We start from the raw sequence: 16,976 nt of genomic DNA on the forward strand, positions 1-16,976 counted from the left end.
ACTTCATATAGCATTGACAACAACATTCATTTATGTGGAAGCTAAAACATAGAAAAATGTTTAAGGCATTCTGTAAATTGATAATATTAACATAATTTTGCACAGACCTAAGGAAAAAGAATTGGTCACAGAATTGTATTAAAAAGAAGAAATCCAGAAATTTTTGTACATGATTAAAAGGATTGGGAAACTCTTGTTCTTGTAAAGTAGAAGAGTTGTTTAAAACAAAGAAGAATAAAGAGTTCTTTATCAGGATGATGTGAAAACTCTTCAACATATTGCTTCCTTCACTGCAGAGAAAACCACAAATGATGTGGTTACATGTTAGAAAATTGTCATTGGGAAATGGATGACTCTGTGGGTGTTAACTTGTGATAGACTGGACTGGATCAGGCTTAGTCAGTTGTTGATCCTGCATCTGACAATTTTTTAAACAAAAATAAATTGTTAAGGAAACTGCTGAGTTAACACTTTTCAGCCTTGGAATTACATTGCCATTCTTTGACTGCTGATCAGTCAAAATTTTGAAGATCTCTTCCAAAGAGCACTCTTGAATGTACCTACTTGCATCAATGCAAGAAGATGGCTCACCGACACATTCTGAAAGGCATTTAACTATGGACAATAAATGCTGGCCTAGCCAGTGACACTAATGTCTATCAGCGAACAAATAATATCTGACCTTGCAAAACAACATTGTGAAACTGAGCTATATTTTTAAAAAGAAACTCTGGATTATTTGGACTTAAAATCAAAACAACAGCATTAGGAGAAAGAGAAAAGTTAAAAGCCCAGTGGAATAATTTTAAAAAGTACTGTGAGAAAGAAATAGGATAAATGTTTTCAGCATTTTCCATATTCTTTTAAAAACGAAGTGACTACTCAAATATGCTTTCGGAAATTGAAAGCATATCTGAATATGCAAACGTTTTGCTGCTGGACACATGATCTTGGATATTAATAAATTTAGCAGAAACTTGCTGTTTTATGTTTTGACTTAAAATGATTTGGATTAATTGACAAATGTTTTATTATTGAAATATGAAATGGATTTCTGTGAATGGCTATTATAGTTAATGCAAACTGTGTGAATAATCCAGAGTTGTGCAGAGATTATCACTAAAATATTCAGCATTTGAGTGTTCATAACTCATAGCAAAAAGTAACATTTTAAAAGTTATTTTCATTTCAATTTAAAATTGTGGCAGCAGAATGTGAGTTAGGATAGCAATTTTAGAAAAAAAGAGAAAACATTGAAAATTGGCAGTTTAATAATTTAATATTAAATATGAATGGTACACATTTATTTTGACTGCACAGTTTCAACAAAGAAGAGTTTACTGACAAAAACATTATAAAATCAGCTTTAGAGAATCAAGCCAGGAAGCTGCTGTTGTGAAATTTATTCCATACCATTCTGGCTCTCATAAGCAAGAATTAAACCAGCCTTACTCTGGTTACCAAATTTCCAACTAAATTCCTGAAGTTAATTAGACTGACGACTTCTACTTCCTCAATGTGCACTGTACCTTTGCCTCAGCTCATATGTTGCTATGACATTAATCTATGTTTTTGTCACTTTTAGACTTAATGTGCTGAATTTCACCAAGAATTGGTTAAGTATCAATTTCAGGGTGTTTCATGGGGAGTTTCTCTCTGTGAGCTTTAGGGAGTTACTTCACACAATTCTCTGCTGCTTGCTATCATAATGTAAGCACCACGTCTTTATTGTGTGTGTCTCTCTCTCTCTCTGGTCTCATCAACAGTAGCACTCATCACTGCCTGGATCTTCAGGGATTCCCACTGCCAATGCCATATTTATTACCCACTAGCAAGTCAAATGCTACCACCATTGAATGACCCTTCATTGTACCTGCAATAGGAGAGAAACAAACAAACAACAGCTTCTGAGGTGGCCTGGATGACATTTGTTGCAAATAGCACCTCGTATTTGTAAGTGTATTTCTACTTTACATTGCCATCTGTCCGATCAACTGTCATTGTGACAGCAAGTATAAGAATCAAGCAACACAGGCTTTCTGTTCTTTGCACCCTATCTTATTAGAATCATATCTGAAGGCTTGCCTTTCCTTCTGTCACACCCACTGCAGCATATCATGTTGTCATTGTTTAGTATAGGAACATCACATGTTGGAAAGCCTCCAGACATTTGAAAACATTAACCTTTATAAACAACAGCAAGAGGCAAGATAGGGCAAATGAAACAAAAAGCTGCATTTTCTTCTTGGGTTAAAAAAAGGGTTTTCCTTGCCTCTTGAGCAACAACAAACTATAGTCAGTGAATGATCACCTCACCTAATTCAGATCAGTTGGAAATGGGTTTCCAATTAGACTCTGAATGGCCCAGTACACCTGATACTGCACTACTTTATCATATTAAAGGTGATGTACCCCCTGTTGTTCTTCATCTTCTTCCTCAGAGAATTGCTGAGCTGTGCTGGTTTTTCAACATCCATTGATTTCTCCATTCTGCTGATCAAATTGTGTAGAGCACAGCATGCATGGATTCTGTAGCATACACTGTCTAGCTAACCCACACCTCCCCCCCACCCCAACCCACACCCCCAACATTGATTAAAGCAATGGAGTTTCAAAAGGTGTTTGCTCCACATTGGCCCTGGTGGAAGAATGGGCTACATCATATCGATGCTTGGCTACAGTCAGGGATTGTATAATGGAGTCATTGGCCACGGGTTACAGGGGAAACTGTTGTATCACTTGACATCTGTCCTTTGAAATGGGGCAGGATCATGAGAGTTCTCAAAGATATGGGCATCATACCAACTTCCAGGGTATCAGGCACATACTTCTAAGATGTAGCACTGATGACCATAGTTGACTTGTACATTGAGGGAAGTGTGCCAAGCAGGCTGAAATAAAGGGTAGGGGAGAGGGAATTTGGGGGAGGGGCACTGGGAATGCGATAGGTGGAAGGAGGTGAGGATGAGGGTGACAGGCCAGAGAGGGGGTGGGGGTGGAGAGGGCAGGAAGAAGATTGCAGGCCAAGAGGGCGGTGCTGAATTCGGGGGTTGGGACTGAGATAAGGTGGGGGGAGGGGAAATGAGGAAGCTGGAGAAATCTACATTCATCCTGTGTGGTTGGAGGGTTCCTAGGCGGAAGATGAGGTGCTTGAGGGTTCCTAGGTGGAAGATGAGGCGCTCAAGGGTTCCTAGGTGGAAGATGAGGCACTCCCAGCGCCCCTGCCAAATTCCCTCCCCCCTACCCTTTATCTCAGCCCACTTGGAACACCAGCCTCATTCCTGAAAGAAGGGTTTATGCCCGAAACGTCGATTCTCCTGCTTCTCGGATGCTGCCTGGCCTGCTATGTTTTTCCAGCACCACATTTTTCAACTCTGGTCTCCAGCATCTGCAGTCCTCACTTTCTTCTTGTACATTGAGGGAATCCTTTTCTATTACTGAAGTCAGTCTGTTATGACATGGTACTTTCAATATGTGTAGGGTCTGTAGCACAATTTACTTAGGGGAAGCCAGCTATGTTGGCAAATCCTACTGCCTGGGTCAGTGCTGCAGCACCGGTCTCATCATGAGGAAATGAGACTAAGTGGTTTGGTCTGTCACAAATTGCATCAATAACAGACTTGATTCAAATTGACAGATCCCATACAGGTCCCCCCAGTGGATCCTTGGAAGCTGCCAGTTGCATACAAATTTAGCATCACTGTTATCTTGAAGGCCACTGAAATAGAATGACCACCCATTCTTTCAGGTCATGTGGCCTGTTCTAGTGACAACGAAGTTCTGTAATGGTGTCCTTGGACATCCATAGTCGATAGCAGCAATGTGCCTTGCTCATCTGGAGCAACATGGTATTGACGTTGATAGATGCTGTGCTTCCGGTATTTCCTCTGCAAATTGAGGGGACCTTCTGCTGCAATTTCTTCATGTGAAAACTAATTGGCAACCGCTAGAGTTTGCTGCTGGTCCTGTTTACTGAAGTATATCTTCCCTCTCAATTTCTCCATGCCTTTGTTGTCCAGCAACCTCATTGATAATAATCTATTTTTTATTTTCAACACGATTTCCCCACTGACTGGCCATTGCCCACACTGACTGACGTTGGAAGATCACACCCAACATTACAACAAACTGAACGGCGTTCTACCTTCCACCCTAACCTAACCTCAATCAAAACTCTGCTGTTCATGCCTTAACTTGCATGATTCCTTTAAGAAATGGGGATAGGTTATATTAGTGACCCTAAATTGACTCCCGGTTGAGTAATGCATTGATTTTAGGGCGTTTGAGAGTTACAAGTTAGCTAGGAAGGACCTAAAGAGAGAGCTAAGAGCCAGGAGGAGACATGATCCTACATGCCAAAGACTTCAAGAAAATCCTAAACACTTTCTATCGGGATGTCAGGAATAAAAGAATGACTAGAGTAAGATTAGGGCTGGGAGAAAGTGAGGACTGCAGATGCTGGAGATCAGAGCTGAAAAATGTATTGCTGGAAAAGCGCAGCAGGTCAGGCAGCATCCAAGGAGCAGGAGAATCAATGTTTCGGGCATAAGCCCTTCTTCAGAAATGAGGACGGTGTGCCAAGCAGGCTAAGATAAAACCTAGGGAGGAGGGACTTGGGGGTGGAGCGTTCGGAATGCGATAGGTGGAAGGAGGTTAAGGTGAGGGTGATAGGCCGGAGAGAGGGTGGGGGCGGAGAGGTAGGGAAGAAGATTGCAGTCAAGAAGGTGGTGCTGAGTCCAAGGGTTGGGACTGAGATAAGGTGGGGAGGGGAAATGAGGAAGCTGGAGAAATCTGCATCATCCATTGTGGTTGGAGGGTTCATATGCAGAAGATGAGCCGCTCTTCCTCCAGGCATCGTGTTGCCATGGTCTGGCGATGGAAGAAGCCAAGGACCTACATGTCCCCCTCCCACTCTGCCAAGGACATGCACCCACCCCCTTTCCGTCCTATCACCCTCACCTTAATCTCCTTCCACCTATCACATTCCCAACGCCCCTTCCCCGTCCCTACTTCCTACCTTTTATCTTAGCCTGCTTGGCACACCCTCCTCATTCCTGAAGAAGGGCTTATGCCAGAAAGGTCAATTCTCCTGCTCCTTAGACACTGCCTGACCTGCTGCGCTTTTCCAGCAACACATTTTTCAGCTAAGGACTGGTCAAGTACAGTAGTGGGAAGTTGTGCCTGGAGTCCAAGGAGGTAGGAAGTGCTCAATGAATATTTTTCATCAGTATTCACACAGGAAAAAGACAATGTTGTCAAGGAGAATTAAAAAAAAGACTATCAACCAGATTTCATTCTGGGGTCTGACTTGTTCACAACTCACATAAACTCAGATCATAACAAACTGAATTCTCAAGCCCTGCACGCTTCTAACATATTTTTCTTCGTTTCATTGGACTTCACTATCAACTACGGTAGGTAAACACACGTTTCAGTGAATCTATCAATGAATTCAAAAGAGGAAGTAAAAGATTATAACAAGACTGAAACTTCCAAGTGAAAAGAGCCATTTGTTGATGCCTGGGAACCATGTTTTAAACACGTCGGACACAATTACTTGCAGCACCCGCGCGGGGAATTCTGGCTGGAGAGACGGGTTAACAGGTCCTTTGATTATCAGTAATGTTAGCATCATAAGATTGCAAATGGTTGTATGACTATAAATGCTTGGTGTTGCTTTTTTGCAAAACTGCAATTGTCCAAGCAGCGCGCGCACACACACACTCATATTCACACAGGCATCCCGCGCATGCTCGCTGGCTCGGGCTATGAATGTATCAGGTTTGTATCAATCTTCATGAATGTATCTTGCAAAAGCTGAATGACCGAAATAAGATTTGAATTGCATTTTATTCTCTTTTTCATTGCCGAATTGGTTACACTGGCGGTCGGGTTTCCTTGGTTGCAAATTACATCCGTAAACTGAACCAGAAGCTTTTAAACAGGAAGACAGATATTTCTCTTCCTGCCTTGGTCTAAATACATCTGAGCTCTGGAAGCATCGATTGTGGAAGTGCGTTGTGCGATCGACTGTTTAAATGTATTATGTGAGGATTAGTTAAAATTCAGAACATTATAGATCAAAATTAGCAGTGGCTCTTTTTGGTTTGAACTACACGATTGACATGTGGGTAGGTTCATGGATGTTTTGCTAATAGGTGAAAAAACACAAAAGACAGGGATCAGTTGAAACAAAAAAGGTGATTTTTTAAAAAAGGTCAAAAGATCTATCACTATTGAAAAAAATCACATTTTGGATGGGATCATCCTGTGCAAATAGGAAAGGAGTGTACCATTATAGTATTAAGCTTTGCAGAAATTTGAGTTATCTGATCAAATCTGGGACTTTGTAATCGGCCTCAGTACCGCTGAGCTAGCGAGGGAGGGTCAGCAATGGCTTTCACGTCTGGTTATCACTGAGTGACACTTGCTGGAAAGTATAGGTGTATACTGCAGATAGGACCATTATTGAGCTCGATTGTAACATCTTCCAGTCAAATCAGTTGCTGACAGTACCTTGGAAAGGCTGGGGTGAGAGAAACTGTTGCCTTCAGTCCCTGTGACAAAATTCTGCTTCTATCTACTGATTAGAAAATGTATGTTAAGGATATGCAATAAAGTTGGCCAAACCAGCAATATCCACACCCCATAAATGAATTAAAAATAAGTAGGGCGGCACGGTGGCACAGTGGTTAGCACTGCTGCCTCACAGCGCCTGAGACCCAGGTTCAATTCCCGACTCAGGCGACTGACTGTGTGGAGTTTGCACATTCTCCCCGTGTCTGCGTGGGTTTCCTCCGGGTGCTCCGGTTTCCTCCCACAGTCCAAAGATGTGCGGGTCAGGTGAATTGGCCATGCTAAAATTGCCCGTAGTGTTAAGTAAGGGGTAAATGTAGGGGTATGGGTGGGTTGCGCTTCGGCAGGTCAGTGTGGACTTGTTGGGCCGAAGGGGCTGTTTCCACACTGTAAGTAATCTAATCTAAATTTTTGACATGGAGCCAATTAGTTTAGTTCACTTCTGGAATCCTAAGATCTGTTAATCAGTTTGAAATTCTTCCAATTTGGTTTCAGACACTTTTTTCCAGTACTTGGGTGGAAGATAATTAACCAGATTATTATACATGAATTCCTGCTTTTTAATCTGATTTTACAAAATTCTACCAATCCTACACCAGTAGCTCCAAAATTAGCCAAAATAACGGCCCATTCATTTGTTGCCTCTTTTTCAGTCTTTCCAGAAAGTCTCTTAGGATTTGAGAACAACCAAATTATTTAAATTCTTAGTCTGAATTGTGAAGATAGAGTACATTCTTCTAACTGTTGGGCCTCATATTGCTCATTTCGTCCATCCACCCTTGAGCCAATGATTTGATTGTTGTACTTTGAGTACTCCAAGTAATGGTAAATGCAGCTTTAAAGGAGATCTTTTAGCCCAACCATGTTGTGTTGGCTATTTGAAAGGCTTTGATCCATTCTGCTGTTCATTCACCATAATATTGCAGGTTTACATTCTTTAGATATTTATCCAGTTTTAAAAGTAAGTATGGAATTTGTTTCTATGAACCTTGCAGGCACTCATTCTAGATCAAAATGAATTATTATAATTAAAAGAAAATCTGATTCCATTCCCCCCCCCACCACCAATTATTTTGCTGATTACCATAAGCTGTGTTTTCTTATTGGCTTGAACTGCCTTTTTTCAAGAGTTCTTGGTGTGTCTATTTCTGCAGCTTCTTTAGGATTGTAACGTTTAGATTACTTCATTCATCCTTCCAAATGCATCATTCCTTGTCACAAAAATATACAATCATTTATTTTGGAGGCCTCTACTTCAAGCTTGTTAGAGAAAATAATTTCTTTGCCTGGGAATCCTTCTTTCCCTGACCAATGTATGTTTTCTTATACTTTCACAATTTACTTCTTCGCTGACTACAGTCTGAAGCATTTGATCCAGAACTCTCTTTTGCACCCTGATGCATCACATTATCTTTCTTGCGACCTTGGATTCTGAAATTTTGACTGGAAACAATCTCAGAGGTACATTTGCATTTATTTTAGATTTACTTGTCTGAGTAGATCTTTTGATTCTATAGTAATATTCTAAGCACATAAAGCACGGTGAATAGAGAAGTAGAATTCCTACAGTGTGGAAGCAGGCCATTTGGCCTATCAAGCCCACGCTGATGCACAGAAGAGCACCCTATCCAATCCCAACCCCTTACTCTGTCCTTGTAACTCTGCAGTTCTGATGGTTAAGCCACAAGGTCTGCACATCCCTTGACACTGCAGGTTATTTAGTATGGCCAGTCCACTTAACCTGCGCAACTTTGGAATGTGGGAGGAAACCCACATAGTTGCCCAAGTGTGGACTTAAACTCAGGTCTCTGGCACTGAGACAGCAGTGCTAACCACTGAGCCACAATGCCACCTTAAATAAATTGATTTAGTTTTACTTCTTGTCTGTCAGTTAGAGAAGTAAATCTGTGCAGTTAAGTGTAAATTACATGTATTACATATTTCTGGTGTGCATTGCAGTTTAATAAATAAGTGTGCTTGTATTTAATTTTTGTCTTCTGTACTGAGCAAGATTGGTTCAGTAATTAGATTAAATTTTCAATGATCCCTTGGATCATTCGCTATGCCCTTAGATTTAGAAGGCATTGTATTTCTATGGAGTCTCCTCCTTGTCCATTAATTGTCATAAAGACAGAATAAAACGTAGTTGTTTAATGTCTCTGTTATTTCCTACTATAATTTTTATTTTCTGTGCCTGTAAGTGACTTGTTGAATTTTACCAATCTCTTTCTTTCACACATCCATATATCAGCTTTTACAATCTTTCTTGAGTTTTCTTGCTACTTACATTTTCATCAATTCCTTAGTCATTCTCTAGTAAAGCCTAATATCCTTTCCATCATCAGGCTTATTGCTTTTTGCGTTAACATTAAAATGTGTTTTCCTTAAATCTCATTCACTAGAAGCTGTCCAGTCCGGACATCTGAAGTCTGAAAACACAAAGATCTACAGAATCACCAATTATTTAAATGGTGCAAGCAGTTTGAGCCTAAGACTGGCAGCCAACAGCACCAATAGCTACCAAACAAACAGCAAACACATCTGACTATTCTTGGCATTACGGTAGAGATTGACTTTCACAGTGGCAGCAAGCCTCTCAATGACTGATCAATAGGCTGAGTTTTAATGCTGCTAACACAACAAATCTGATGTCCACATGATAAAGCTACTGCAGCAGAAACAGTGGTGTATTCTGTCTGCCCAGAGCACAATGTTAAAGATGTAATTAACCTGCAAACAGGTTAAAGAATGTCAAATTTTCAACAAGATAAAGCGTGCCTGAGTGACACTACTTATACCTATGAGTGGCCACCAAGACCACAAGGTCGTCAAGGATAATGAAGCAATGCAATTTGATAGAACAGTTTTCCAGTTTCATACTTACTCAATACTTATATAGTTAAAAATCAGACAACACCAGGTTATAGTCCAACAAGTTTCATTGGAAGCACTCCAAATCATAAATACTTATAGTAATTGTTAAAGGAGCTTGTGTGTCCAATGCATAGTATTCTTTGAACTCTCCAAATTTATGTATTTCTACACTGACTTCTGGTTCACACAGTTAAGGTTCAGTATTCTAACAAAGAAACATCGAATCAAAGGATTAGGAACATAAAACCAGGAGTATACCATTCAGGCTCTTGAGCCTGTTCTGACATTCAGTGGGATCATGCCTGTCTGTGATTTAACTCCATATACCTGCCTCTAGCTTATATACCTTAAATCAGTCTATAATCAGAAAAAACCCAAAATCCAGAAGTGACTTTGACTGCAAACATTCCTGACTCATGAAGTCTTTAACATCCCTTACTAGATGTAATGTCTTATTTGGATCAGTTGGACTATATTTCCTGTGAGGTTTTTATGCCTCAACAAAATGTGTGTCAGTTGTAAAATATGAATTATTGCTTTAATATTAGACTTTATATTTGCTGTGCTGTACTAACCCATTTTATTGGGGCAGTAAATATTGAGGGAGTAGTGGTAATATTATTGTTTAAATTTTAGTGCAAATTCATTCCATAAGTTAAAAGTTACATCTGGAGATATTGCAGGATGGAATCCACAATATCTAGTATTTTTAAAGACTACAACATTTATTTGTCTAATGAAAATGTTTGACTGTACTTGTTGAAGAGGAATTGCTTTGTTTGATTACCTTTAGGCCTGAGTTGCTAGTGGTGAATAATGGTAATTTTTAATTTTTTGATAAGTGAATTTAGAGTGTTCTACTGTTCCAATGATGTTTTCAATATCATTGAAGATTTTACTCTGTAGGTGAAATGACAGAATTGAGAAAGAGAACACAGAAATGTTTAGAAGAACCTACCATTCAAGAGGAGACCGAGACAGAAGGAGCAGATGCAGAGTCTGTTCCAAAGGATGAGGGTGAACAAATCTGTTCCGATGAAATCATTTCCACGGAGGAAGAAAAAGAGGAGGCGCACACAGAAGAAACAACATTGAAAGACAGAATAGTCGGCGTAGGAAGCAAGGATGCAAAGAGCAAATGTGAGCATTTGAAATTTTAAAATAATTTTATTCATTTGTAGGCTGTGTGTGTCACTGACAAGATCAGCGTTCAAACCAAGTTTATTTAATGAGTGTAATAGCTAAAGGCGTAGCCAAAAATGGTGGAAAGTTTAACCTTGGGGATGCTGAAGAAACAACATCGATACAATCTACCTAGATATTGATGATCCTATGATTCATTTATTGCACTTCACTAACTGCCCTTTGAGAAAGTAGAACTGGCTTATTAATGCCAATAAGTTGCTTGCTTGACTATTTCAGAGGCCATTGAGAGTCAACCAAATTGCTGTGGGTCTGGAAACATTTATAGGTTAGTCCAAGTAGGAATAGCACATTCCTAAAAAGGACAGCGTATTGGATCAGTTTTTATGTCAGTAAGAGTTTCATAATCATCACCACCAATACTAACTTTCTAGTTGATTTCAAAAAAAAGTTAAATTATTTACTTTTGAGTTATGGTGAGAATTCAAAAGTTTAGAAGCATAATCACTATCCCATGTGATTCTGTATTCTAACTTTTACATGCAACCTTTTAAAAGTTTGTGCTGAAAGATTGCCATAGTTAATAGTTAGCAATTACAATTGTTGTCAGTAGCAATTGCTCCAAGTAATTTATTCTCAGTTTTATTCCACTTAGACATAGGTGGAAACAATGCAGTGTTATTGTATTGAATGAGAAATAATTGGGAAGAACAGAACTGAATTATCACCACAAGAAACCAGTTAAGTGTTTAAGAAAAGACGTAGCACACCCAATAACCCCAGTCTATCCAATCTCTCTTTGTAACAAAAACTCTCAACCCCAGGCAAAATCCTGGGGAATCTCCTTTGCACATTCTCAATGCAATCAAATCCCTTCCATAATGTAGGTTCTAGATCTGCACACAATACTCAAGCAGTGGCTTAACCCACATTTTATACAGCTCCAATAATAATGTCTCTGCTTTTAAACTACATACCTCCGTGAATAAAGGTAAGCATCCCAAATGCCTTTCATAGCATCACTTCTCCATAATCTTCATAGAATCATATGGTACAGAAAAAGCCATTCGGCATGTTGAGTCTATACTGACAAAACTATTAGTTAAATCTACATTAGCCCACTTTCCATAGCCTTGAATGTTTTGGTATTTCAAGAGCTCATCCAAGTACTTTTAAAAAGTTGAGGTTTTCTGACTCAACTACCCTCCTAGGCAGTGTATTCTAGATTCCCACCCACCCAAGTATTTCCTCAAATCCCTTCCTAAACCTCCTGCTCTTTCACTTTAAAATTATTCCCTCCTTCTTATTGATCCTTCAACCAACGGGAACATCTGATTTCTAGCCACCTTGTCCATACCTCTCAACCTTCTCTCCTGTAACAATAACAATCTGACCTTATCCAGCCTTTCTTTATAGTTAAATTGCTCAATTCCAGACAACATCCCAGTGAATCTCCAGTGCACTTATATCCTTTACTATAGCGTGGTGACCAGAACAGCACGCAGTACTCCAGCTGTGGACTAACCTAACTTCTGTACTGTTCCAACTTAACGTCCCTGTTCTTATAACTTATGTCACAACTTAAAGGTAAGTATTCTGTATACTTTCTTAACTACCCTATTAACCTGAAAATGTGTTGCTGGTTAAAGCACAGCAGGTCAGGCAGCATCCAAGGAATAGGAAATTCGACGTTTCCGGCATAAGCCCTTCATCAGGAATGAGGAGAGTGTGCCAAGCAGGCTAAGATAAAAGGTAGGGAGGAGGGACTTGGGGGAGGGGCGATGGAGATGTGATAGGTGGAAGGAGGTCAAGGTGAGGGTGATAGGCCGGAGTGGGGTGGGGGCGGAGAGGTCAGGAAGAAGATTGCAGGTTAGGAGGGCGGTGCTGAGTTGAGGGAGTTTTCAGCTGTGATCTCCAGCATCTGCAGACCTCATTTTTTACCCTATTAACCTGACCTATCACTTTCAGGGATTATGGGCAAGCACTCCAAGATTCATCTGTTCCTCTGAACTTCCCAGTGTCCCATCATTTATTGAGTAATCCATTGTCTTGTTATTTCTCCCAAAATACAACACCTCACACTTATTAGTGTTAAAATCCATCTGCTATTAATCTGACCAATCCAACCTAAAACCTTCTTAATCATTGTCAACTACCTGGCCAATGTTTGTGTCATCTGCAAATTTGCAGTTCGTCCCCTCCACATTTTCTTTTATATATCACGAACAATAAGGCACTCAGTAATGATCCTTATGGTGCATTACTTAGACACCTTCTCCCACCATCCTCTTCCTCATGCTGAATACCATATGCCTTTACCTTCTTTACCAATCTCCCATTGGGACTGTATAAAGGCTTTGCTGAAATCCGTATAAAGTACATCCACTGCATTAACCTCATCTACACACCTGGTAACCTTCTCAAAAAAAAAATTCAATCAAATCTATTTGGCATGTTCTTCCTCTGGCAAAACTATGCCTGTCCAAGTAGAAATTAATTCTTCAGAATTTTCTCTCTCAGTTTTCCCTTCCACTAATCAGAGTATCTGGTCTATAACTCCCCAGGTGTTCCATCTGGTTTTGTTTCTTTGTTGAGACATTTTTATAGTGATTGTTAGAACTAAGCGGCTTGCTGTTTAAGGGTGCAATTGACAGTCAACCACATTAATTTGGGTCTGGAGTCACATGTAGGCCAGACCAAGTAAACAAAGCAGATTTACTTCCCTGAAGGACTGAAGTGAACCAGTTGGGCTTTTCCAACAATTATTAGAATCTTAATTCCAGATATTCATTGAATTTAAATTCTGCCATAGGGACTTAAACATTGATTAGTGGTCCAGTGACAGTACATCTAGCTCATTGCCTCCCCTTTGATATACTTATAGGATATCTTGGTTTTCTCCCTAATCTTACCTGCCTGGATTTCTTTAATATCCCTCTTTGCTCTCCTAATTACTTTCTTAAGTTCACCTCTGCGCTTTGTTTACTCCATTAAGGCCTCAGTTGATTTGCTGAAAAGCCTCTCTGTTCTGTCTTATCCAGTCCTGAATATTTCAAGACATATGCAGGGTTTTCTGGGTTTGTTGCTACTTCATTTCACCCCAGAGGGAATATGTTGGACCTACTGGGTTTTTTAAAAAAAATAATCTGTACCTTCAGACGTTTTATTATCCCAAAAGTGCTCTAAAGTACAAGATGATGTTCTTTTACTGTTAGATGTGATTGCCACCACTGTTCTCCACTTATTTCATCTCATGCTATTATCATCTCTGGAGATTCAGTCATAGATATCCTTTCCTACGCTACATCACCCTGACACAGTATATCCTACATACATCCACAGACTCTGATCAATGTGGTTGACTCTTAACTGTGTTCTAATATGATCTAGCAAAGTCACTTGGTTGTATTCAAGAAGCCAGTTCACTCTTAACTTCTCAATGACAGTTGGAGTTGTGCAATAAATAGCCATACAACCCTCCAAGATGTTTGTGTTCCTCTCGTTTTTTTTTGAGCATGCTTTGCTTTCAGACATTACACTAAAACTTCGCTTCCTCGTCACATTCCGTTAAGACCCTCCTTAAAAACCTAACCTTTGGACCAAGCTTGTAATTTCCTGCTATTGTAAGTGTTTATTAACCCAAAGGTGCTAAGGACATAAAGATGCAGTTGTTACTTTTACTGTTGAATGTGATTGCCTGTGTAATTTCTCAGTCCAGAGTGTGGTGCTGGAAAAGCACAGCAGATCAGGCAGCATTTGAGGAGCAGGAGAATCGACGAACCAGGAAGGGCTTATGCTAGAAAAATCAATTCTCCTGCTCCTCGGATGCTGCCTGACCCGCTGTATTTTTCCAGCACCACACTCTTGACTCTGGCCTGCAGTCCTCGCTTTCTCCCTGTATAATTTCTCAAACTCACCGGTCTCAAACAAGAGTCACTTCTTCACTTGAGTGCATGTGATTTCCAAAATTTCTCAAAAGATACAATTCCAAGCAACATGGGTTTCGATTATTTTTCCAAAACAAATAGAAATAAATGTGGTACCACTTCCAGCACCATGTTATCTAACTGCTCACTTAGATTCAGCTGAAAACCTTCTCTCAGAAAATTGACACAGCTCTGACCAAAGATAGGAATAGTATTCTTTAATGTAATGTTTCATTCTTCCTACATCCCTCTGCTGTGTTACCAATATTCATAGTAATCACAATTTTCATTGAGGTATGTATGTCACAGAATTAAATTTTCCCAAAAGTGTTTGCAAATATCTCGTATTAAAAGTATTGCTGAATTGATTTTTGTAATTTTGTAAGTTTGGGATACATATAAAATGACTGGAAACTGAAGTAAATCATCAGTTTCACAGTGACCATATACCTTTTTCCCGTGTGAACCAGCTCTGTTTGATTATTTAAATCTCTCCCTGCTGCACGACAACTTTGAGTTTCTGCTGTTTTAAATTTGAACAATTTAAATTTGACATTGTTTCATTCTGAAACACAATTGATGTTTGATGTTTAGAATAATTCTGGGAATCCAGTTTTTGATATAAGAAAAAGACAAAATCAATGCATGTTGGAAGAACAATTATCCCTAACTGCATATCGGGGCTGTCCAAACTTAGTTGAGATTTTATTTGAACAATTATCTATAATTTAAAATTATAATTACATTTAATTGTCCTTCTACGCACAAGTCATTGATGGAACAGAATTGCACAAAGACAGGCTATGGTTTTGTAAATAAGCAGTCAGGACTAGACAATAATTTTATTTAACCTCGAGTTACAAATTAAAGTTAACTCAGAAACAATGAGTGAATCTGTTGTACTGAGCTAAATTGCACTTATTTTGGCCTTGACCTTAAGGGGGAAATGAAACACATTAATTGTAAAAGTTAACTATATTAAGTTATACTGTTGTTTTCAAACAATTCCAAGTAGTTGTCTTTATGTATACACACAAATTATTGTGTTTCAGTCTATATTTAATAACTTAAAAGACTGCGTCTGAAGTTTCTTTGTTTTCTATTTGTTTGCAAGTTTTTTTTAATGTCTTGCAGCTGCAGTTCATCAATGGGTAAAGATTTTCTTTGGCAGCTGGGCAGCAATTGCAAGTGGAATGTTATATGCTGTGTACCTTTCTACCTTTCATGAAAGAAAATTCTGGTTTTCCAGCAGACAGGTGAGTTTCAGGTTTAAATTAATAAAGTATTGGGCATCTGAAATAAAAACAAAATAGTATTGGAAATACTCAGCAAGTCTTCAGCACTTTGAGTTTGAGATTTATCTCAATTTACTGTTGATTATAACATCAATAGTATTTTACCCTCCTCATGTCACCTCTTCTCCCACTCAAAACATTCCTGATGAATGGCTTAAGTCCAAAACGTCAATTATTTGCTCCTTGGATGCTGCCTGACCTGCTGTGCTTTTCTAGCACCACACTTTTTGATTGTGAACATAGGAGGTATAGTTGGTAAAATTGTAGCTGACACCAAAATTGGAGGTGTATTGAACTGTGAAGAAGGTTATATCAGAGTACAATGGAATCTTGATTAGATGGGCCAGTGGGCTGAGGTGTGTCAGATGGAATTTAATTTAGGTAAATGCGATGTGCTGCATTTTGGAAAAGTACATCTGGGCAGAACCTATACATTTGATAGTGAGGTTCTGGAGAGTGTTGCTGAACAAAATGACCTTGGAGTGCAGGCTCATAGTTCCTTTAAAGTAGAGTTGCAGGTAGGTAGGATAGTGAAGACAGTATTTGGTATGCCTGCCTTTATTGGTCAGTGCATTGAGTATAGGAATTGCGAAGTTATGTTGCAGCTGTACAAGACATTGGTAAGGCGGTTTTTGGAGTACGGTGTGCAATTTTGGTCTCTCTGCTGGAGAAAGGTTGTTGTGAAACTTTAAAGGGTTCAGAAAAACATTTACAAGGATGTTGCCAGGTTTGGAGAGTTTGAGCTATATGGAGAGGCTGAATAGGCTGGGGCTATTTTCACTGGAGCGTCGGAGGCTGAGGGTGATGAGTGCATAGAATGAGCTGCCAGAGGAAGTAGTGAGGCTGGTACAATTACAACACTTAAAAGGCATCTGGATGGGCTTATGAGTAGCAAGGGTTTAGAGGGATAAATGCTGGCAAATGGGACTGGATTTATCCAGGATATCTGATCAGGGTGGACAAATTGTGCCATCCTGTTTCTTTTTTCCCCCCCCCCAGTTGAAGCAAAATGCTTCAGAGACACCATATAGTTTTACCTCCTTCATCTTTATTCTGGGCCTGGAGGGAGAAAGATCACCCATGTGCACAGAGACATGAATTCTTGGTCTTCTCTCTTGAACAGCAATTTCTTAATGAATTATGTAGTCATTTTGCAGGGAGG

At 39.5% G+C, this 16,976-nt stretch overlaps 1 protein-coding gene across 5 annotated transcripts in view; it reads left to right on the forward strand.

Annotated features, from left to right (window-relative positions):
* The first annotated feature begins 5,548 nt into the window (after window positions 1-5,548).
* LOC132815029 (probable C-mannosyltransferase DPY19L4) overlaps window positions 5,549-16,976 on the forward strand; it is a 101,484-nt gene continuing 90,056 nt past the window's right edge. The window contains exons 1-3 of one of the 5 annotated variants that reach the window (XM_060823684.1): window positions 5,549-5,604; window positions 10,343-10,590; window positions 15,654-15,775. In XM_060823684.1, the coding sequence (XP_060679667.1) occupies window positions 10,362-10,590; window positions 15,654-15,775 (351 nt within the window). In that variant the 5' untranslated portion in view covers window positions 5,549-5,604; window positions 10,343-10,361. The other 4 variants (XM_060823683.1, XM_060823681.1, XM_060823682.1 and 1 more) reach the window with 4 other exon arrangements.

The sequence above is a fragment of the Hemiscyllium ocellatum genome, chromosome 4 (assembly GCF_020745735.1).
Source record: "Hemiscyllium ocellatum isolate sHemOce1 chromosome 4, sHemOce1.pat.X.cur, whole genome shotgun sequence".
Taxonomy (NCBI): Eukaryota; Metazoa; Chordata; class Chondrichthyes; order Orectolobiformes; family Hemiscylliidae; genus Hemiscyllium; species Hemiscyllium ocellatum.